The 22,062-nt window shown below is 50.7% G+C and overlaps 1 protein-coding gene and 1 long non-coding RNA gene across 5 annotated transcripts in view; one reads left to right on the top strand and one right to left on the bottom strand.

Moving 5' to 3' along the window:
* Positions 1–1,151: 1,151 nt before the first annotated feature.
* LOC132346405 (uncharacterized) lies at positions 1,152–10,328 on the bottom strand. Its single transcript, XR_009496235.1, has 2 exons — positions 9,373–10,328; positions 1,152–3,365 (listed from the first exon to the last, which is right to left on the bottom strand). It is a non-coding gene; the product is annotated as an uncharacterized lncRNA (long non-coding RNA).
* A 96-nt stretch (positions 10,329–10,424) lies between these two features.
* ACTN1 (actinin alpha 1) overlaps positions 10,425–22,062 on the top strand; it is a 98,085-nt gene continuing 86,447 nt past the window's right edge. For 3 of the 4 annotated variants that reach the window (XM_005211979.3, XM_005211978.4, XM_005211976.3), the window contains exon 1: positions 10,425–10,810. In XM_005211979.3, coding sequence (XP_005212036.1) covers positions 10,706–10,810 — 105 coding nt within the window. In that variant the 5' untranslated portion in view covers positions 10,425–10,705. 4 annotated transcript variants of the gene reach the window in all.

Raw genomic sequence — 22,062 nt, 5'->3', positions numbered from 1 at the left:
CATTTCTCAACCTCTCTGGAGGTGACTGAACTTCTTATGTGTAATACGGGAAGATTGAAACAGCACATACATTCAGGGGTATGGATTTAAGAACTGGATATAACAAATACGAAGCACCTGACTCTTGCCTGGAGAACTCCATGGACAGAGGAACCTGGTGGGCTACAGTCCATGGGATCACAAAGAGTTGTAAACGACTGAGCGACTAACATGGACATCCATAATGTAATATTATCCTTTTGGGAAATAAAGCCAAAGAAATCTTGACAGAGGAGGTGATGTTTGAGTTGGGTTTGAGAGATGAGCAGAGTTCTACAGAGAGAACTTAGAGCAGCATGGACAAGGGGATAGAGACATGGAAATATGGCTTATTCAAAAGAGAGCAAGCAGCCTGGAGATTCTGTGGCAGGGAGTTTGTGGGAGTGAGGATACAGGGACAGGTTTTTGTGGACTTTATGCCTGATGTAAAGAAATTTAGACTTTAGGACAATGAGGGCCTTTGGAGATTTTTGAGCCTAGGTAGGACAGGATCAAATTGGCATTTATAAGATATGCTTAGTTGCCACTTTCTTAGATACTGGTTTTTTGTTCGTTTGTTTTGCCACAAGCCATGTTACAACAGCACTAAAACAATAGTGTTAAACTCCTGAATATCTATGAGAAGCCTATTGGTTGCAAGTGACAGAAAACCAAACTCAAACTAGGTGTGGTGGTTTTAAAATAGGTCCACATTCTTTGGTGGTCCTCCTCCCTTCAAGAGGTAAAGACTGATACCCTCCCTTTGAGTGGGAGGGAATCAGTAACTTAGTAATGATTCTAACTGGACCGGACTTAGTAACTCACTGCTAACAAAGAGAATAAGTGGAAGTGACAATGTGCAATTCAGAATTGAGGTAATAAAAAGCCCTTCTCACTTGCTCTTTTGAGTAACTCATTCTGGAGGAAGTCAGCTACCATGTTCTAAGGACAAGCAATCAGCCTATGGAGAGCTCAATGACAAAGAACTGAGGCCTCCTGCCAACAGCCACATGGGTGAAAGCCCAGTCAGGCCTTCAGAGTCTTTGCTAACATCCAGACTGAAATCCAGTGAGAGACCCTGAGCCAGAATCATCCAGCTTATACCACTCCCAACCCTCGACCAATAGAAACTGTGAGATAGTTAATGTTTATTGTTTTCATCCAGTTTCACAGTTATTATGCATCAATAAATAATCCGATAGGCCAACTCAAGCCAAAAAAAGGAAATTAATTAATAAACACAACTGAGAAGTCCGGAAGTAGTACAACTTCATACAGGGAATCAAGAGATGTCACCAGAACTCAGTTTTTCTTCACTCCTTAGAGCTGCCATCCTCTGCACTGGCTTTTTCGCTTAGGTTGCATGTAGCTCCCGAAAGCTCCAGGCTGCAGTTATCCTCACTACTGGGATCTCCAGGGGAAAAGACTGTGTGCCTCTCTCCCGGCAGTGCCTGCAACAGGCTTATTGCCAGTCATGCATTCTGATTGGCTCTCATGTCCAGCCCAAACCAATCGTTGTGCTCTGATTGGCCCTTTGTTGCTCAGCCTTGGTGGTTAGGGGTGTGGTCAACTCTACCTGCAGAACAGGGCCTGCGGTAGAGGAGGTATCTCCCTAGAGGAAAGTCAAGGTACAGTTGCCAGGAGAGGAAATGGTTTCTGGGCAGTGAAACAATGAATATCTATTATGCCCACACTTGCCCTGTACTTTTCCTCATGTGTCTCACACGCATTGTTCCATGCCAGCCTCCTGGCTGTTCCTCAAATGCTTTTCCTTTTTCATGTTATTTAGGTCTTAAATATTCTCTACTCAATGAAACCTTCCCCAAACACCCCATTTAAAAGAGTAACTGCCCTCTACGTCTCCCCTGTGATGTTGTGATTTATAATAAGAAATATATATTTGCTCTTTGTCCTGTTTTTGGCACAGAGCTCCTAAACCCCTCAAAATTTCCTAAGTGGTAAGAGCAATAAAGATGTCTTTATATTCATAACAAACCCCTTTCAACCACACTAGAGTTTATGTTAATTGTATGACTTTTGGAAAGCACCTAAGGATGGGGGCTGGTTGCCAGGGGAACCAACTGTGTTATTGCAGGGTTGGAACTTTCAGCCCCATTCCTGTGACCTCCAGGGAAGTGGGAGCTGTTGGAGGTTGAATCAATCACCAGTGGCCAATGATCTAATCAATCATGTCTATGTAATGAAGCCTCCACAAAATCCCAATAAGGACAGGGTGTCGGGGTGTGTTTCTGGACGGTTTCTGGGTTGGCGGACATGGAGATTTGGGGAGAACGACGTGCCCCAAAGAGGACTTTAAAAACTCTGTACCCGTTCCTGCATACCTTGCCGTATGCACCTCTTCCATCTAGTTATTCCTGAATTATATCCATAGGGTCGCAGAGTCAGACATGACCTAGCGACTAAACAGCAGCAGCAGTAGCGGCGTAATAAACTGGTAATCTAGTAAGTAAAATGTTTTCTCTGAGCCACTCTAGGTTAGAGGGGGTCGTGACAATCTCAGAATTAATAGCCAGTGTGTCAGAAACACAGGTGGCAACCCAGACTTTTGTTTGGCATCCGAAGTCATGTAGGATTGAGCCTTGACCTGTGGGATACGATGCTGTTTACAGGTAGGTAGTGTCAGAATTGAGGTAAATTATGTGGAGGACATCCAGCTGGTGTTGAAGAATTGTCTGGTAGTGTTGGAAAACCCATGTATCAGATCCCTACACTCTCTATTCCCCTTCCCTGCTTAATTTTTTTCCCCTGAATAATATCATATTATTTTCCTCATTTATCTTAGTCTCTCCCTTTGGAATGTGAGTTTCAAAGGCAGAGATATTGTCCATTCTGGTTCCTGCTATATCCTCTGTGTCTAGAACAGTATCTGGCCCAGAGTGGGTACTCAGTACATAATGGTTGGATAAATGAATGAATGGGGTTCCCTGGTAGCTCAGCTGGTAAAGAATCTGCTTGCAATGCAGGAGTGCAGGAGACCCAGGTTCGATTCCTGAGTTGAGAAGTTCCCCTGGAGCAGGGATTCTTGGGCTTCCCCTGTGGCTCAGATGGTAAAGAATTTGTCTGTAATGCGGGAGACCTGGGTTTGATCCCTGGGTTGGGAAGATCCCCTGAGAGGAGGGCATGGTAACCTACTCCAGTATACTTGCCTGGAAAATCTCATGTCCAGAAGAGCCTGGTGGGCTACAGTCCATGGGATCGCAAAGTCAGACATGACTGAGCGATTAAGCACAGCAAATGGATGTTCACAGCCATCCTGGGAAATAGGTGGGATGAAGGTGATTCTTCTTCTGTTAGAGGTAAGGACATTGAAACTCGAGAGATGGCTCCTGTTGGCAAAAAGATTAAAAAGAATTTTTTGGAAACGTTAATTGTAGAGTGCTAATGAGAAAACAGCAGAGGGGAACTTAGTGGATTACAGTGTGTTCCCACCAAATGAAGGTTAAATGATGCCCTGATCAGTGGTTCAAGTAGAGAAACTAGTAGAACTGAGTCATCCTCTGGCACTGTGGCGATACAGGCCTCCTGAAAGCAAAAGAAACACCTGCTCTATCACAGTCAGAACTTACATCATGCTGGGAGTCGCAGTTTAATTTCAGCAAATAGCAACAGTCACATTTAAATGAAAATGGTTTGTTTAAATCTTATTGGTTTTGCCATTTCTGTTAAATAGAATCTGTAACCTTGTTTTGATTTTATCTTGGTGGTAAACCTTAAGAAGATTGTACCTAGTTTTATATTTGTGCACATTTAAGGACCATTAAAACAAAAATTAAGTAATTTTGTGAGAATTTGTATCCTTTATAAAGGGACTTACTTTGTATTTCAGATCGTGAAACACTGTTTCCCAAGGCTCAAACCCTCTTGTCATTGAAGATCTGAAGGAGGAGCCTAAGGATGTTCTTAGCACAGTTCTTAGAACTTAAAGACCATCTGGCAAAGTCCAGCTCTCTCAATTTGCAGGCGAATAAACTGAGGAGCTTGGAGAAGGAAATGGCAACCCACTCCAGTGTTCTTGCCTGGAGAATCCCAGGGAAGGGGGAGCCTGGTGGGCTGCCGTCTCTGGGGTCGCACAGAGTCGGACACGACTGAAGTGACTTAGCAGCAGCAGCAAACTGAGGAGCTCAGGTCTTTTGACACCCCACCCCCACCCCTGGGGCTCTTCCTTTGATGTTATCCTGTGCTCAGTTAAGGACACCTGCTCTCCAAAAGCTATACCATTATTTCCACGGAGTGACCTGAGCAGGCCTCTAAGGATGAGCTTCTATGGAAGACCAGTGGGGTAAGCTGGGATTGATAAGACCCCTGAGGAACTCACTCCCCTAGCCTGGGGTCTGCCTGTCCCTACCAAGGAGGTGGGGGTGGGAGGGTACTAGTCACCAGGAATTTCCCAGTTGTGACTTGGGTGTTTCACTCTGGTAGTTGCTGGGAACTAGAGGTAGCTGGGGAGAGACCCCCACCCTCCTCAGAGGGCTCAGGTTGGGGAACCTACCAGGCACAACTGTCCCCTGATTGGAGCTGACCTCAGGGTGACTCTCTGAGGAGGAGATTTCTGAGGTTTCTATTTGGATTGACCCCTGGACTTTGGGGTAGCTCCCATGTAGCTCAGTCGGTAAAGAATCCACCTGCAATGCAGGAGACCTGGGTTCGATTCCTGAGTCAGGAAGATTCCCTGGAGAAGGAAATGGCAACCCACTCTGGTATTCTTGCCTGGAGAATCCCATGGGTAGAGTAGAGGAGCCTGGCGGGCTACAGTCCATGGTATCGCAAGGGTCGGACATGACTTAGCAACTAAACCACTACCACCTGGACTTTGGGGGAGAGATATATGCAAAAAAAGATGAAAACAAGGGCACCAAACCAGCTAGATGTTCCACCACCCGAGATCTAAAACCTGAGAGCTGGGCAGAGCATGAGAACCAAAGAAACATTTCTGCCTGCTCCAGGGCCAGTCTTTTAGTAAAGATTCTGCAAGAGGGACCCTGCCCATCTTCTTCTTTCCTCCCCTGATGAGCCTGTGGTGGGAGGGCCAGGAACTGGGTGCGGGTGGCTAAGGACTTGGGCCTGAGGGCTGAGAGCTGCCCGCAGGGATGAGAAGGATGATGACCTGGTCAGTTTCTCCAGCGCTGGTTTCTGGGGGAGGTCCAGGACTGACGAAATGCTTATGTGGATGATGGCAAAGCCTCCCACAGGTTGAAGGGGGAAAGGGAGGCCCAGAGATGAAATCTGACTCAGGTCATTTTTCATTCAACAAAGACTGCATTGGATCTTTTGTGTTCTAGGTGCTGTGGTGGGTGGGGGGCGGGGGCGGAGTAGAAGGGTAAGACTGCATAAGGGCTGTAGGAGATGAAATGTGGGCAGAGGACTACAACAAAGCAAAGCAAAGCAAAAAGAAAAAAAAGCTCTTTTCACTTACAACTGATGTGCTGTAGAAGCTCAGGGGAGAGTGACTTAATGCATTCAATTGCTGGTGAGGGATATCCCCTCTCCTCTAGCCTTCTACAAATACAATCATCCTTATGAGAAGCCCATAAGGAACCTTAGTCTGTAAGTCAGAGGTTCAGGACACAGTGAAGGAAACCCCCAGATCTCTGGGCTTGTGAAATCCGTGGTGCTTTTGGTTTCCAGAATCTTACAGATCCTACTTGCGTGTTTCCCCACAGGGCCTTGTGTGGTCATTTCCAGACTTAGGAGAAGATGGGCCTGAGGAGCACTGGAGTGGCCGTGGCAGCAGGACAGGCTCCCGGCTAGAACTCTGCATTCTTTACGTTCCTGGCATATGTCAATCCAGTTCATTTTTATCGGAAGACTGTGTTATTGGTAACTATCTGTTGGATGGATGCATTTTAGGGGATAAAGCCTATGGTTTGGTCCCAGCTAGACCAAGAGGCTTGGGAACGCCAGGACTCTTCTTGGTGCTGCCTGGCACAAAGTGGGGGCTTGGTAAGTACTCCCAGAACTCATAGACATACCATTCCTCCCTCTTTCCAAGGGAAAATGGGTCATCACCACCAGAGCTAGGTTCTTTCAGCTACAAAGCACTTGTGGCTTTCTGGGTGACTCATCACTGGCTGGAGTGGGGCTGCCTGCAGGGCTGGTAATGGACTAAACTAGCCTCTCAGAGCTGGTACTGAGCCAGGAGTTCCATTCCTCGAGGAGCTGGGGAGAGAAAGCCCCAACTGGTGGAAAGGACCTGAGTGTTTTCCTGACCACTGACTTGAGACTCCTGCAGTCTCGATTCACACCCACTGGCCTATAGAATGGCAAGACCTCTGCCCACAATCACAGTTCCTTTGTCATCGCATCCAGAGAAATCCAAAAGGACGGAAAAGGGGCTGGAAAGGCTGAGCCTCTGGGGAGAAAGGAATCAGTGCTGTTCCAGATGAACCCTCCCATTTTCCTTCATGATCTTGCCTTACTCTACTTGGGTTGCTGATGTGACCCCAGGGATTATTTCTTTTTCGTTATTAAAAAAAAATTTATGTGGCTGTGCCACTCTTCTTTGATTTTTGTTGCAGCATGTGAATTTTTTTTTTTTTTTCAGTTGTGGCATGTGAATTCTTAATTGCAGCTTGTGGAATCTATTTCCTTGGCCAGGGATCAAATCTGGGTTCCCTGAATTGGGAACATGGAGTCTTATCGGCTGGACCAATGGGAAGTCCCTATTTCTTTTTAAAGGAGCTGCTTTTCTTAAACATTTTTATTGAAAAGTCATAATGGACCTGTACCAATGCAAAACAAAACAGCTCCCACAAGGGGCCAAACAGCCTCCCCAAACAAGCATTTCTGGAATATTTGCTAAGCATCTTCTACCTCCTCTAAGAGAGGACCACATCTTTCTTCTTTGCTTTTATATCTTCATAGAGCAATTGCTTGATAAATATTTGTTGAATGAACTAATTAATTAAATTTGGGGAAATTAATAAAATATGCATGTCATCATCTGTTATCTCAAGCAGCTAAAAAATAAATTGCTGGGACTTCCCTGGCAGTCCAGTGGTTAAAACTTCACCTTCCAATGCAGGGGGTGTATGTTCGATCCAGGGCCAGGGAGCTAAGATCCCACATGCCTTGCAACCAAAAACCCAAAACATAAAACAGAAACAATATTGTAACATATTCCATAAAGCCTCTACAAATGATGCACATCAAAATCTTTAAAAAAAAAAAATAAATTGCTATTATCAATGGCAGTGGGAATGAGAGTTATTGATTCAAATGGTCAATAGGTATATGACAGATTAAACCCATAAAAACAGACCACTACTCACCAATCTTCATGACTAAAATTTAAAAAAATAACACTGAGTGGTGGGAGAACATGGAGCAACTGAAATTCTCACATTCTGCTGCTTGGAGAGTAAATTCTTAGTTGGTTTGAAAAATTAGCAATATCCACTAAAATGAAACATATACCTCTACAATAGGATGACATAATTCTCTTCCTAGGTATACATGTATAATTTCTCTTGTATGTGATATATATGTGGTATCTCCAAGAGAAATTATTTTCCAAGAGAAATATGTTCACCAAAAGCACACATAAAAATATAAAACTTTATAGCAGTTTTATTCAAGTTGCAAACTGTAAACAATACAAATGACAGGAGAGTAGGTAAATTACTTAGCATATACTTATACAATGGAATACTGCACAGGAAGAAAACAAACAAACAAAAATCAACTGCTGATACAAGCCACGACATAAACAAATCTCACAGACATTAAACTTAGTGAAAAATCCAGAAACCAAAGTATGCATACTGCCTGATTTCAGAGACAACTTTTCAGGCCTTACTTTCCAGGCCTTTCTGCCACATCTGATGTTGCTGATGCCCCTCACTTTGATGTTTCATTCTGGATTTTCAGGACACCATGTTGTCCAGGCTCCCTGCGCTTCTGCGGACCATTTCCTCTCTGTCTCCCCCAGGGGTCCTTGTTCTTTACAGTTCCTTTCTAAGTCCTGCTCCTCTGGGAGCTCTTAGCTCCACCGAGGCATTCTCCCTGGAGTTCCTCATGGTGTCCATGCTATCCGTAGTCAGATGACTCTCAGATTCTGTTTCCCCTCAAGTCAGGGCTGTGCCATCACCTACTTACTGGACAGCTGACTCCCGACAGAGCACTTCCGGTTCCAGCACTACCTGGATTATTCCAACTCCTTTTTTTAAAATTTCATTTTATTTAATTTTTGGCCACACCGCACAGCATGTGGGATCTTAGTTCCCTAAGGACTGAACCCATGTCCCCTGCATTGAAAGTGCAGAGTGTTAACCACTGGACCACCAGGGAAGTTCCCTCCAACTCCTTTGCAACTGGTTGTCACAGCTTCCAGCCAGCCTTGCTCCCCTCAGAGAGGCATGTGGCTGAGAAGGCCTTCACTGCCTGGCTGCTGCCCACCTCTCCAGCCCTGTCTCTGGTCCCTCCTGGCCTTGAATTTCTAGTCTGGCCATGTTGAAAGCTAGCATTCCCTTTATACCATGCAGCTTCCTGCCCCCATGTATCAGCTCACACTGCTTCTTCTGCCTGGAATAATCTCCCACTCTCCTCTTTGTCTGGCTGGCTCTTGTTCTTTAAGGCTCACTTGAATTCCCCCTCCTCCAAAAAGTGATACCTGGAGCTTCCTTTCCTACACTGGGCTCAAAGTCCACCCTCTCTACCTACCTCCCTACAGTTCCCTGGCTGGGGAAGTATCTATCTCCTTGCAGAATATTTTTATTTCTGTGTGTCTCTGGTGGACTGCCAGAGGCAAGGAGTGTCTTTTTCATCTCTAGATACATAACATCTAGCATGTCCCCTGACACATGGATGCGGCTCCACACATATTTATTGAGAGAATGAATGGCTGCAGCACCATCATTACCCTCGATATCAGGTTTAGAGCCATAGTTTAGAAGTGGATATAAAATAGTCTATAAATCTGCTGTCTCCGTGGCTCAGAAGCAGTGCTTCCTCAGCCAGGGACTTGTGGAGGGCACAGTGCTGACCAGTGACACTTGTATAAATGTGCGAGATTGAATGGTGCAGGCAGTGACACATCACCCATATCTGCTTAGGACAGCAGCAGCTGGCTCTCCTGGGAGTCACAGGCACTTTTTTCAACTTTCCCATCTGTTGGCCTTTCAGGTAACCTAATTCATTGCCCTTTCTAACTCCTTCAGTCACCTCTGAACTGACAGTTGTTTTCACAGTAAACCCAGCCATCCTTCAGGAGCATACATGGATTAAGCACTACTCTGTGCAGACGCTACTGGAGGCCTCTGGCTCCCGTTCTTGAGTCCCGGAGCTCTCAGAGGAGCCCACCAGGGTGTGAGCCCACTGGGGAGATCCGCCACTTACTAGGACAGGCGTAGAGCAGGCAGGCTCCACGAACTTAAAGGTGTTTCTTCGCTCTTGCCCTCCTTCCTCCAATAACAATAAGGCTTTGTTTGTCAGGCATAAGGTTACCGGGTTGGCTTGTGGAGCTCTGAGAACCCGAAAAGTCCCCGTTTTAAGCTCATCTTCGGGAAATTCAGTTTCTCCGTCGGGTCAGGGGTGTGTATTGAGGGGGCGTGGAGTAGGTAGATCGCTCAGAGCTATTAGGGTGCTGCCCAGGTGTGTATAAGGATAGCTCGGCCCTGCCAGCCCGCGGGAACCCGCAGCGGAACCCGGGAAGCTGGGCGACTTAGACCCTGAGCCCAAGGGAGGGCGGCAAAGGAGCCTGGGGCGAGGCGGGAAAGCTGTGTGGCTTCGGAGGCCGATGGCTGGTTAGAAACCTGGCTCCGGCAGGGCAGGGGTCCGCCGGGTCGCGCCGCGCGGGGCGGGGCCGGGGGCGGAATCAGGAAATTCCCAGGAAATTCCTTAACATTCCGGCACTCCCCGCCCCCCTTCCCCGGGTGCCGATCTCTCCGGACCCTGGGAAACAGAAAATGAAATGCTTTTCGGGTTTCTTCGCGTCGGTCCTCCAGCCCCTGGCAGTTGTGGGCTCTGGAGCGCGTGGGAGCGCAGGACGCCGCAGCAACGGAGTACCGGGCCTTCCTGCGGGCTGGGAGCGTGTCCAATGCCCCGGCGGTTCCTCCTGGGGCTCCCGAGCGCGCGGCCGCTCGGTCCCCGAGCTCCGGGAGGCGTCCGCCGGCTTCGGTCCCGTTCAGCTTAAGCTGGTGTCACATGAGCCGCGCGGGGGAGTGGGAACCCGGGGAGTGGGCGGGGGCGTGTGCGCCGGGAGGGGGCCGCCCAGTCCACCTATATGCGCCGCGGCCCGGCTGACGGATGCCAGGAATTCCCAATGAGAGGCGAAGGGGGGAAGTTTGGGCAACTCGGCCTGGCCAATGGAGAGCCTCCGGAGGGCTCTGCCCCTGCCCCTCGCCCCCGCCCGCCTGTGCGCCCGCAGCGCTAGTGTGTCCGCCTCGCTCAGTGTGCGTAGAGATTAGGTCTGAGCGCCGGCGCGAGGTAGGCAGTCCGCGAGCTCCAGCCGCCGCCGCCGCCGCCCCCCAGCAGCCGCCTTCGCTAGCAGCGCCGCGGTGGAACCGGGCGCAGGGGAGCTAGCCCGGCCCCGCCAGCCCAGCCCAGCCCCAGCCCCAGCTCAGACCGTCCCGACTCCCTCCCCACGCCGGGGCAGCAAGCCGCAGCCGCCGCCGCCCGGAGAGAAGGTGGAGGAAGAAATCCAGCCCCTAGCACGCGCGCACCATCCATCATGGACCATTATGATTCCCAGCAAACCAATGACTACATGCAGCCCGAAGAGGACTGGGATCGAGACCTGCTCTTGGACCCAGCGTGGGAGAAGCAGCAGAGAAAGGTAAGCAACCTCCCCGGCCCGTCGCAGCCCCCCGCCCGGGGCAGCTCGGCTTGCGGGGCTCTGGGGTTCTGGGCTGCGAACCGGTTCCAGGCGCGCACGAGCGGGGGCGGGGGATGCGCGGCCGCAGCGAGGTGGGGTGTTGGGTTACAGGCGCGGGGAGGAAGGGGGAGCGCCCCGGCCCCAGAGCCCGCGAACGCCGAGGCTGAGCGCTGGGAGGTGGGGCCGCCCGCGGGCAGGTCGCCTTGGGGCGGGCTACCCAGGCTGCCCGGCTGTAGTCGCCGCGGCCCCGCGAGGGCAAGGCGCGGGGGCGGTGCTCTGGAGGCTGGGGCTGAGCCCCGGGCTCGGTGGCAGTTAGCTCCGGATCGATTTTCTCTTTCCTTCCCCGCCCCTTGACCGCCTTTCCATATGGCGTGCGGTGGCAGCGCGCTTCCTGGGTCGCCTTGGTACCTGAAGGGGACAAGCTGCATGGGTCCTCCCAGCCTCAGTCCGCCGGCCGAGGGGGCAGCGGGCGTGGCGGGATTGGCACCCACCTCTGGGTCTGTGTGGATGTGGACCTGCCGGAGTGGGGTTAGGGCCGAGAGAACCCGGGACCAAAGCGGGCTCCCCAACGGGCCCTGTGGAGGCGGGGTCAGGGCGGCAAACCGTTTTATTGCTTAACTCGGTGCTTGGTAGCTGCGAACCGACATGAGCTTGCGTCTGCGTCCTGCCTCTCCGATCCCTGCTCATTCCTGGCAGATGGCGAATTTGGGCAACTTGATCTGAGTTGAGGGGCTCGGTAGGGCAAGGCATTGTCTCTGGGGATATTTGGGGTCAGTCCTTGGGGTTCCATGCTTAGCCACCGAGGTGCGTCCCAGTGCCGGGTGCGCGCTCTCCCACGGGCGCTGGGCTCAAAGCTGGCGAGGGGACCCGGGCACAGCGGCCGGTGGCAGGAAGAGGTCAGAAACCACTCTTGTTGGGGGGGAGGGCGCCCCAACCGTGCCTTTGCTTCCTGCCTGCGCGGTGAGCTCTTGCCCCAGGCGGCCACGTACCCTGAACACCCTTTTCCCTCCTCCCCCGCGGCCCGCTCCCATCCGGTCCCTTCTTAACCCCCACCCCCACCTCCACCCCTCCGCAGATCTGGGAATGGGGTGGGGGGGACACACAGGATGGCGCGTCCCCCTGGATAGTGCGGTTAGGGCTGGGCTTGAGGGAGAACGCTTATGTCCAAAAATGGTAACATTCATTCCCTTTTTTAAACTTAAAAGGGGGGGAGTTTAGGGAGCCGACTGAAGTTTTTTTTCAGCCAAAGGCATCCTGTATTAGCTCACTCAGGAATCCTAAGCCCTGAAACTGGCGCCCTTTTACTCACTTCATCAGACAAGCAGAGGTAATTTAAAACAGCGCACAAAGGGCTTCCCAAAGCAGGGCGACCTGAGCCCCAGGGTCTTGGCTTCTGCTGGGCCCAGCCCTCTGCAGCCGCACCAGAAGGTTGCTCTGCTTCTAGCAGACTTCTTTGCCTTGCGGCCGTTACTTAAACACCCCTCCCCCTCTACCTGTCGGGCCCCTCGGGGAGGGCTGGGGGAGAGGTGAGTCCCTCCCTCACCTGGTTTATCTCCTGGGTCAGTTGTACTGTTGGGGAGTTGAGAATGGAGTAATCTGGAGATTCTCATGGGGGTAAAGGTTGGGGAGTTTCAAGGTGCACCTTCCTTGAGAATAGGTTTTAAATTGGACAGGAGGAGTGGGATTAGTGTAGAAATTTCTGTTTGCCTAGCACCTACTGTGTGCCTGGTGGGGTGGAGTGACAGGACTACCCAAGAATTAGGAATTAGGTCCTTTTAAGGATTGTGGGACTAAGCATTGGACCTGCACATGGTTTCATTATTATCAAATGAATGAGTGAGTATATTAAAAGCAGTGGGGGAGAAAAATTAGTGTCTCTCTTTCCCTACACACACACTCAGAACTCTGACCTGGGTAGTAATGGATGTGTACCAGGCTTTTGGGCAGCCAGGTGGGAACAGGGTCACCTGGGAAGGTTGGTTACCCAGGGACAAACCCCACAGTTCCAAGAGCTGGGACTGGCTGATGTACGCTGGGACTGTTCTAATGGTATATATGGTTTCAGTTGTTACTCCCAGCAGCTGTGGGAGCTGGGCAACGGGAGGATGAGGAAATGAGGGCAGAGGTGGAAGTAACCAGCCTAGCGTCCAGACAGCTGCATGGTGGGGCTGGGTTGCAGCTGTGCTCCAGCAGGCAGCTTCCCCTCACTTGTTCCTTAGTTGGTGAAAGAGGCCGGAAAGCTGGGTCTGGCACCCAGAGCCTGCAAAGATCTTGGACCAAGGGGAGCCAACCCCTGCTTTGGTGGGGTTGATGGAGAAGGCCCACAAGCTCTGGGCCTTGATTGAATCTGGTCCACAGCTTTTTTTTTTGTTTTTTCTGGGCCATTAAGTCTCTGTAATCTCAGTTTCTGCATATTTCCCCTAGTTCTCAGCAGGCTGGTCGGGATCTAAATTGGTATTATAACGGGAAGATCAGATTTAAAGTAACTTGGTGCTTTTGACAGTCTCCCTGCTGAGGTGAGGTGAGGGTTGAGTGGGTCAGAGGCTGACGGTTCCAAATGGAGGCGGGAGAGTGAGGGTGGGGTGAGGAGGGGCGGAAGGAGGTCACAGTGCTATGAGATACAAAAGCCACTGGGCAGGAGGCTGAAGACCCCCGTGTTCTGTCCTAGACTAGACAACCTGGACTGTGGGTAAGACTTCGGGCCAGTCATTTCGCTTCTCTGAGCTTTATTAGTTAGTTCAGCAAGTACTTTTGGAACCCCTACTCTGGGCCAGGCTGGGATCCCGGTGCAGAGGGTGGAGCGTGAACTAGGCAGGCCAGGTCTCTGTCCCCGACGGCCTTCCATTCTGTTTCCTCCTTCGGCCTGCCCTGCCCACCCCTCAGGGCTCCTTACAAGCATCAGATTAAATGACTTCTTGGGTGACGCCAAGGCTGATGCAGATGCTGGTAAAAGTCTGTGCAGGTAGCAGGCATGACTCAAGAGCCTGCCCTGGGTTGGCCACGGCTTGTTCCTTCAAAGAGTGCTTCAGTGCAGAGTTCATCATGCTGGGCTCCTTGCCTCAAAGACACAAAATGCCGTGGCTTGGGGGGGAGTTTACTGGATTTCACAGTCTTTCCGATGTTGGAGGCTGAGAACTGAAGCCGTCTTTTCTAGGGGCCCCAGCTCTGAACACCCATCTTTGGGGAATGGCCAGAGTCCTCAGTTTATTCCCTTACGTGACTCTCACCCACGTCCTCATGTGTGCTCATGTGTGCCTGGAGTCAGCTTGGCTAGATTTTGAGTAAAATCCTGGCTCTACACTTGTATGCTTGCAGCCCTGGGCAAGTTACTTATCCTTTCTCAGCCTCCAATTTCTTATTTATAAAAAGATGCTAATACCTCCACCCTACCCCACCCCCTCCACCGACCCTCTTCACTGCTAGGTCGACAGCAGAGGATATGTAAAAGGGCCTCTTCTGCTGTTAAGTTTTATTCTCTCTCTTCCCTCTAAATCTGGGAGGCTCTGGTGTACTGTGTATTCCCACAGGTGCCAGCCCTGCGTTTTTGTTCTGTTTTTCACATGTAGGACCTTAATTAATATTTGTTGAGCTGATGGATGTTCAAACAGAGAGACGGCCCTGGTAGGTGAAAGAAGGTAGTTGTAAATAAGCCCAGATCCTGATTCCATATCTACGTCAAGCCAGGTTGTCAAGCTATGTGGCAGGAAGAGAGGCTGCTTTATTTACATTTGCTTCTGGACTTTGAGGGGCTTCCTGGTGGCTCAGCGGTAAAGTGTCTGCCTGCAATGCAGGAGCCACTGGACACATGGGAGGAGAGCATGGCAACCCACTCCAGTATTCTTGCCTGGAGAATCCCCATGGACAGAGGGAGCCTGGCAGGCCATGGTCCATGGGGTCACAAAGAGTCAGACTGAGCATGCACGCATCCATGTCCTGGACTGTGAGATCATCATCAGAGGAGCTACCAAGGTTACCCACCAAGGTGGAGGATTGCAAAAGGGGAGAGTCTGCCATAGGTGGGTTTATATGGGGAGGATCAGGATGTCTGCCTACCTGAAGGCAGGAGGTTAGGAGTGAGTGATGCCTGGTAGCAATAAAGCCTGAGAGAGAAGAGAATTGGCCTTCATCTCCATCCTCATACCGCTAGGGTTCTTCCCGATTCATTCCTTGTCAGTGTCCATGGGGGCAGGACCCAATCTGTCCTGTGCTCTGCAGAATCCCTAGTGCCTAGCACAGAGTCAGACCTATTGCATGTGGTCCAGAAATGATGATGAAATAATTGGATAAACATCATGCATGGCTTCTAACTCCAAGCCAGGGCAGTAGAGATTGGGATGAAATGCTTTACATTCCAGATAAACCATCCCTTTCTGGGACTGGATTCTGGGTCCAGCCTCTGCAGGTGGACATGCTCTGGGGACCCTGGTTCAAGTCTTCACCCCTCCACTGGCTAGCAGTGTGATCCAGGGTGAGTCACTTACCTGCTGTGTGCCTGATGATGCCAAGAGGGAAATGGAGATAATAATTGTTCCTGTCTGAAATAGCTGAGTAGAAGCTTAAAAACCAAGTAAGGTATACAGGGAATTTAGCATAGCACATGGGGTATAGCGAGTGCTCAGTAAATGTTAACTATTTTGAGGAACCAGAGCTGCTATGGCCTTTTTATGGTGATGCTTTGAGATAAGATGTAGTATATAAATCTGCTTCCGAAGGAGGCCAGAAGTGTGTTGGAGTTGTGTTGTCCTTGACCTTTGACCCCAAATTCAGTGCTGGCTCATTGAGTGTCACCCGACCTTTCCATTTGCTCAATCCCTTGACCTATAGAATGGTATAAAATCCTTTGCCTACCCTTTTCCTACTTCCTGGGAATCCAGGATGAAGAGGTGAATGCCGAAGTGCTTAAAAAACATTGTCAGCTGGTTGTAATACAGGTAAAATGACCTCAGAGTGTCTTCAGGCCCCTCTGATAATTAACTGATGAATGCCAAAGTGCTTAAAAACATTGTCGGCTGGTGGTAATACAGGTAAAATGACCTCGGAGTGTCTTCAGGCCCTTCTGATAATTAACTGAGCGCGTTCTGCAGGCCCTGCTCACACCCTCAGCAGCTCGCCCAGCCCCGCTTGGCTCCAGATTGCAGCTGCTTCCTCTCTGAAACCCGGCCCACGTGGGTGCTCTGAGTGCAGGTGTTCCGCTAGTTGGTGAAGTGGTGGACAGAACCTGGAAGAGAGATGGGAGAGATGGACGGGCTGGGAGCCTCAGGGCTGCCCTGGAGAGATAGGTATGAGAGGGCCTGGGGCAGAGGGCTGGCCAGACTCTTCAGTTCTGAGCAATGATGAGACCTTGAGGGGCTGCTGAGATGGGCTTTAGGATTCAGCCTCTTCAAAAGGAGGAATCTCGCTTCCTGAAGTCTGACTTCTTGAGGAGGGCTGCCAAGGCCTCCTTGCTCAGTGGGATGGGGCCTGGGAGAGGACCTTAACCCTGGGACTGTCCCTGGGGACGGTGGACGGTTCTGTGCGAGGAGGTCACACCAAATGGGCGTCCTGTCCCCTGGGATTTGTGGTTGGGATTTGGGGCTCCTCTTTCCAGCTTCTCGAGGAAGGCCTGGGGCTGGGCGCCTGGCCAGTGGCCACAAACCATAAACTTGGCTTGAGGACTTGTCACATGAGACCTGGCACCTCCTGCCTTGCCAGGGTGGGGCAGCCTGAGACATGGCCCGGCCACAGACCTGCTACTGTGTGCCTGCTTCTCACCTTCTAGTCCCTGCATAGTGTGAGAACAGTGGCGAGGTCTCCTTGTGGAGGCAGTCTGAGCGCTGATTGAACCCCCTGTTAGGTAGCAGATGCTCCATCCAGGTGGGGCTGTGACAATGACAGGTTAGATGCAGACAGACAGAAAATCCCCCCAGGCCATACCAGTCACAGCCAGGGGCATGGCACTGACCACTGCGGGGCAGGAGGTGACAGGGAAGGTTCTGCTGGGAAGCCTTTCCTTTCCCTGGCAAATATCAGGGGTGATGGTGGTGGGGGCGTGTGTGTGTGTGTGTACAGGGGGGTAGGGCTTCCCCTACTGGAGGGGAAAGACTGGGAGGAGCAGGGGTGCCAGTGAGTCCACCTGCCATTGTTTCCCTCCTTGTCCTCCTTCCCCATTCCCTCTACCCCTCCCAGAGCTGACCTCTCACCTTGCTAAGAGGCCAGGCTGTTTGTACAGCTCATAGGTTGGACTCTGGAGCCCCACACCTCCGCACAGGTGTTGTCGTGCAGGTGTTGGGACTGTCCAGCACCTGAGCTGCCCCCATGTGTGACCCACCCCCACTTTTCCTGGGGCCTGGTGTGCAGCTCAGGGTTGAAGTGTCAGGGCATGTTTCTGGGACCCTGCTTTTATCCCCTGAGTGTGGTCAAAGGGCCCATGTTGCTGCAGGAAGGATCTGGGGAGCCAGGCTGAGTTACTCACCTGGGGTACTGAAAGGGTCCCAGAGTCCACCAGCAGCTGGATATGGTTTGGACAGTCCAGTCAGCAGCTCCCCAGAGGGGTCACAGCTAAAAGGCAGTAGGCAGAGGGACCCTGTAACCTGGGTTCCATAGTCCTGGTCACACTGGGTCACCTTGCCGGGACTGGGGATTTAGCCCAGGGTGTGCTGGCTCCTTTGGCAGTGGCACAGTATCCTAAGTCCTGATTGCCCAATCTGAGGCAAACCTGGGGAGTGGCCAGGGCAGGGGGTCCAGCAAGTGGGGGCTCAGCCATCCTGGGAGCCCCTAACACAGGGCCAGGATTCCTGCTGGTTCTTGGGCCGAGCATCAGGTCGGGGAACCCTCCCTCCTCAGGGGGTAGAGGGTCACCTTGGGGAGAGGGCTAGTCCTTCGCTCTCCTGCTTGTCCCTCCTGGTCTTCCTTCGCCCGTATCACCCCCATCCTGGCTGGGGGTTACTGGCAGGATCTTGCCGTGCAGGGCACCTTGTGAGTCTGGAGTAGTCACACTTGGCCGCAAAGATACGGCGACGACAGTCACAACCTCACTCTGCCCCCTCCTCATGCTTGTTCGGCCACCCCAGGTGGTGCCATTGCTTGCAAAGGGGTTGGGTGGGTGTAGCAGGGCCTCCAACCCTTCCCAGACAGAAACTGGCTGTCCCAGCTGCCTGCTAGCAGAGCTAGGAACGGACTGGATTTTTTTTTTTTAAGTTGAAGAAATTCTTTTTCTTATGATAATCACAGTGGCTCACCCTTTCTGAGCATGTGCTCAGCATTCCGCCCTGTGCTAAGGACTCCACGTGCATTAACACATCTAATCCTGCGAGGGGGATACTCTGACCCTGTTTCGCAGAGGAGAGAACCGGCTCAGAGCAGTCACATACTTATCCAAGAACCCACAGCCGGCGAGAGGTGGAGCTGGGGTCTGAAGCCGGGTGGCGTTGCCTCCTCAGATTTTGCTCTGCTGCTTATAAAGCAAATGCTTGCATTTCTAGCAACATTTACCCAAAGCCAAAACATATACAAAACAAAACCCAGTGATGAAAGTGTTCTGGAATTAGATAGCGGTGGCGGTTGCACAACCTTGTGGATATACTAAAAACTGCTGAACTGTAGGCTTTAAACTGGGTGACTGACGGTTTAAGAATTATATCTCAACTTTAAAAACCCTCAGCTAATGCTAATTTAGGAAGAGAATGACAGTTTCCTGTCAGCCCACCTCCCAGAGGTGAGCTCTCTCCATCCTCGCCCCTCTTTCTCTCACTGTGAGTCCACCTTTTCTCTCTCGCTCACTGTTTATGAAAAGGTCAGGGATCCTGGTTCATTGCGAATGAGTGGGAGAACAGAAGAGAAAAATAATCAAGAAGGATAGCTTTCATAAAAAGCCTGATGTGGCCCTTTTCTTGGAAACTGCTTAAGACTAGAGCCCAGATAAGCACAGGCAAACAGAATCCTGGGGTGGAGGTGTGTCCTTCCTCATTGATCAAAGGCTGAGCCAGTCCCATGGGACCTGCCTGCTTGGCCTGGGATTACTTCCCACCTTCTGCCATCCCATGGTTAACAGGGAGGGTCTAAGTGGGGCAAATTTCCCTAAGTCCTGAGGCATGAAGAGGGGAGGGTAGGGCCAGGGTCCTCCCCCAGGAGACAGCTGCCCATTCTCAGAGGTTGCCTAGCAATAGTGGGAACAGGTGACTTAGCCCACTACAGAGGTGGGAGGAGAATAAAAGGCAGCTGGGATGGAAATCGGGAGTAGATGCAGAGGATGCTGTTACCCTGGAAACCGCCTGCTTGGTCCTTGGCTGCAGTGGGCTACTTCTGGGCTGGGATCCATTCTTCATTGAGAGATTGCGGGGACCTCTCCAGGCCTGTCACCCACAGGGTTGGGGCGGGGGAAGGGGATGTAGAGAAACCTCTTGCACATGGCCTCTGTGGGGGATATGTTCTCTGCAGCCTCGTTTAACATTCACAAGAGCCTTGTAAGGCATGTCGGATGATCACACTTGATAGATGAAGATGCTGAGCTTAGAAATACAGAATAACAGGCTCACACCCAAAGGCTCACAGTGAGAAGGGGCTGGTACCCTTGGTCCTTAAAGCAAACATTTCATTTTGGCTTAAAGCATTTCACGTGCCCAAGATCTGGGAAGGAATGTAAACACTATCCACCTTCAGGGGAGGGAAGAGAAGAAGATGAGAAGCGAAGGCTAGAAAGACGAGTTGTCTGTTTTATATCCAGTGATCAACCAATAATATTTAATAAGATGTCTTGGTTCTCCAAATAAGTAAAAAAGACCGTAGTTTACACTGATTGAAGTTTGCATGGTTTAGATTATCTCAATCTTAAAAAAAAACCCTTTGAGAAAGATACTGTTAACTTCCCTTGTTACTACAGATGGGGAGATTGAAGCTCAGGGGGTTTAAGTAGGTTTCCAAAGATTGACCAGCTAATAAACAAGTTTATGAATGAACCCAGGCAGACTGACCTTGAAATGCCATCCTTCACCAGAAGTACAGATGCACCCATTGCTATCTTGGAGTTTATGTTTTGAGACAAGGCTTACATATATAAAATAATATGGAATAGCTTAAGATGGAATATAGTGATTCCCTGGTGGCTCAGACCATAAAGAGTCTGCCTGCAATGCGGGAAACCCAGGTTTGATCTCTGGGTTGGGAAGATCCCCTGGAGAAGGAAAGGGCAACCCACTCCAGTATTCTTGCCTGGAAAATCCCATGGATGGAGGAGCCTGGTGGGCTGCAGTCCATAGGGTCGCAAAGAGTCGGACACGACTGAGCGACTTCACTTTTAAGATGGAATATAACCGAATACTCATTAGATGGTTCATGATTTTTAACATTTATGCTTTCACATGTGTCCTCTCCTTTCACTGTGATAAAAAGACTTGTGAGGTCTTATTCCCATTTTATAGACAGAGAATGTAAGGCTCAGAAAGGGGGAGTGGTTTAACCAGGGTCTCTTGAAGTCCAAATGGGGTAGAGTTGGTTTTGAATCCAGGTCTTTGACTAGAGGGTCTGTGACACTAAAGGGGTGCAGGCCTTTCTGAAGTTCCTTTTCTGGGTTGAAAGGTCGCGGAGGATTCTAGTTGTATTTCTCCCCACTTTTCAGTAGAAGGAGAAACTGCGGGGAATAGACTCCTGAGCCTGGTGGCCTCTCCTGAAGCTGACCCCAGCTGTGGAGGGCTGGCTTCCCTGCGATGAGAGTCATCCATGCCCCCTCCTTCTCTCCTCCTTGGGACCCTTCAGCTTCAGCGGCTCCTGCGGGCCCCTCTGTTTGGTCTCCAGGGACACCCAGCACCTTTGAACCAGGTAGCTGATGCTCAGTGTTTATTTTGACTTTAGAAGCCTGTGCCTGTAAATACAAAGTTGCAGGTTCTGATTTGAGCCTTGAGGCTGTTAAGAAAGGGGGTGAGGGTGAGTCTGAGAGCTTAGGTTGGGGTGAGCTGTTTTGGTTTTCAGTGCTGCAGGCCCGGCTAGGGGACAGCATTGAGGGCCGGGAAAGACCATGCCCTTCCTGTCCCATCCCATCACCTTGCAGCTGAGGGTCTAAATCAAAGGCCATGATGGTGGAAAAGTGATGGGGGTGGGGAGGGTAAGGAGCCTGGTCTCTACCTTGTTTTTCCTGTTCTGTGGTGGTTGGTACTTGGGGGCTGCGGAGTGTAGTTGCAGGCCTGTGATTTGAGGCCAGGGCTTACAGGGGAGCATTTTTATGGGCCTGAAGATTTATTTTTTAAAAGTCATCTGCAAAGCTGATTATAACCAAGGGGAATAGAACAGAGTGGTGCCGGGCTCCGTTTTCAAATCGTCTGTAGGTGAAGTGACCGGAGGGGAGGGTGCGGCAACGTGGGTGGCCCCCTTCAGGCAGGTCTCCTAATGGAACTTGGCTTTCGATCTTGCAAGAGAGGCGGCCAGTCCTGCCTGTGGGTGGGAGGGGGCTTGTTACTGTCAGGCTCTGTCTTTCTCCTTATGTCCCATGTGGAAATGTGCACATGTCACAGCCTGTGGTTTGAGGATGGAGAGAGAAGTGGCACTTTTAATTCTTCTAAGTCCCCAAACCAGAAAATGGGATCTGTGCCTCCCCAGTGTGAGGCTGTACTGGGGGCAGGGCCAGTAGCTCTGAGGTCCCAGGTCTGTTTTGACTTCCGGGTCTGTTTTGACCTCCAGGTCTGTGAGCGAGGATGTGTGTGTTGGTGTGAATGGAGGTGTATGTACGTGGGTGTGTGTATATATATGTATGTGTGTGTGTGTTTGTGTATGTGTGTATGTGAGTGTGTGTGTGTATGTGTGTACACGTGTGAGTGGGTATGTGTATTTGTATGTGTGTTTGTGTATATGTGTGTATAACAAGTGTATGTGAGTGTGTATATATGTATATTTGTGTTTGTGTTTATGTGTGTATAACAAGTGTATGTGAGTGTGTATATATGTATATTTATGTATGTGTGTACACGTGTGTTTGTATGTCGGTGTGTATGTCTGTGTGTGTGTGTGTACATGTGTGTGGTGTGTGTCTAGCTCTGAGGAGCCCCTCTGTTATTTTTGGCCACTGCCTTGACTTTGGCAGGGGAGTGGCTCCCTTTCAAACACCACAGACATCCTCCAGATAATGTCTAATGGCACTTTCCAGTAGAGTTCCCGATATTCGGAAAGGCCTTTCCAGGAACCCAGAGTGCTTTTCCAGACTTGGCCCTGGGAGCTAGGAGCTGGGAGCTGGAGGAGGTGGAGCAGGG

This window comes from Bos taurus, chromosome 10, assembly GCF_002263795.3.
Source record: "Bos taurus isolate L1 Dominette 01449 registration number 42190680 breed Hereford chromosome 10, ARS-UCD2.0, whole genome shotgun sequence".
Taxonomy (NCBI): Eukaryota; Metazoa; Chordata; class Mammalia; order Artiodactyla; family Bovidae; genus Bos; species Bos taurus.
This window is presented reverse-complemented; position numbering and strand designations above follow the sequence as displayed.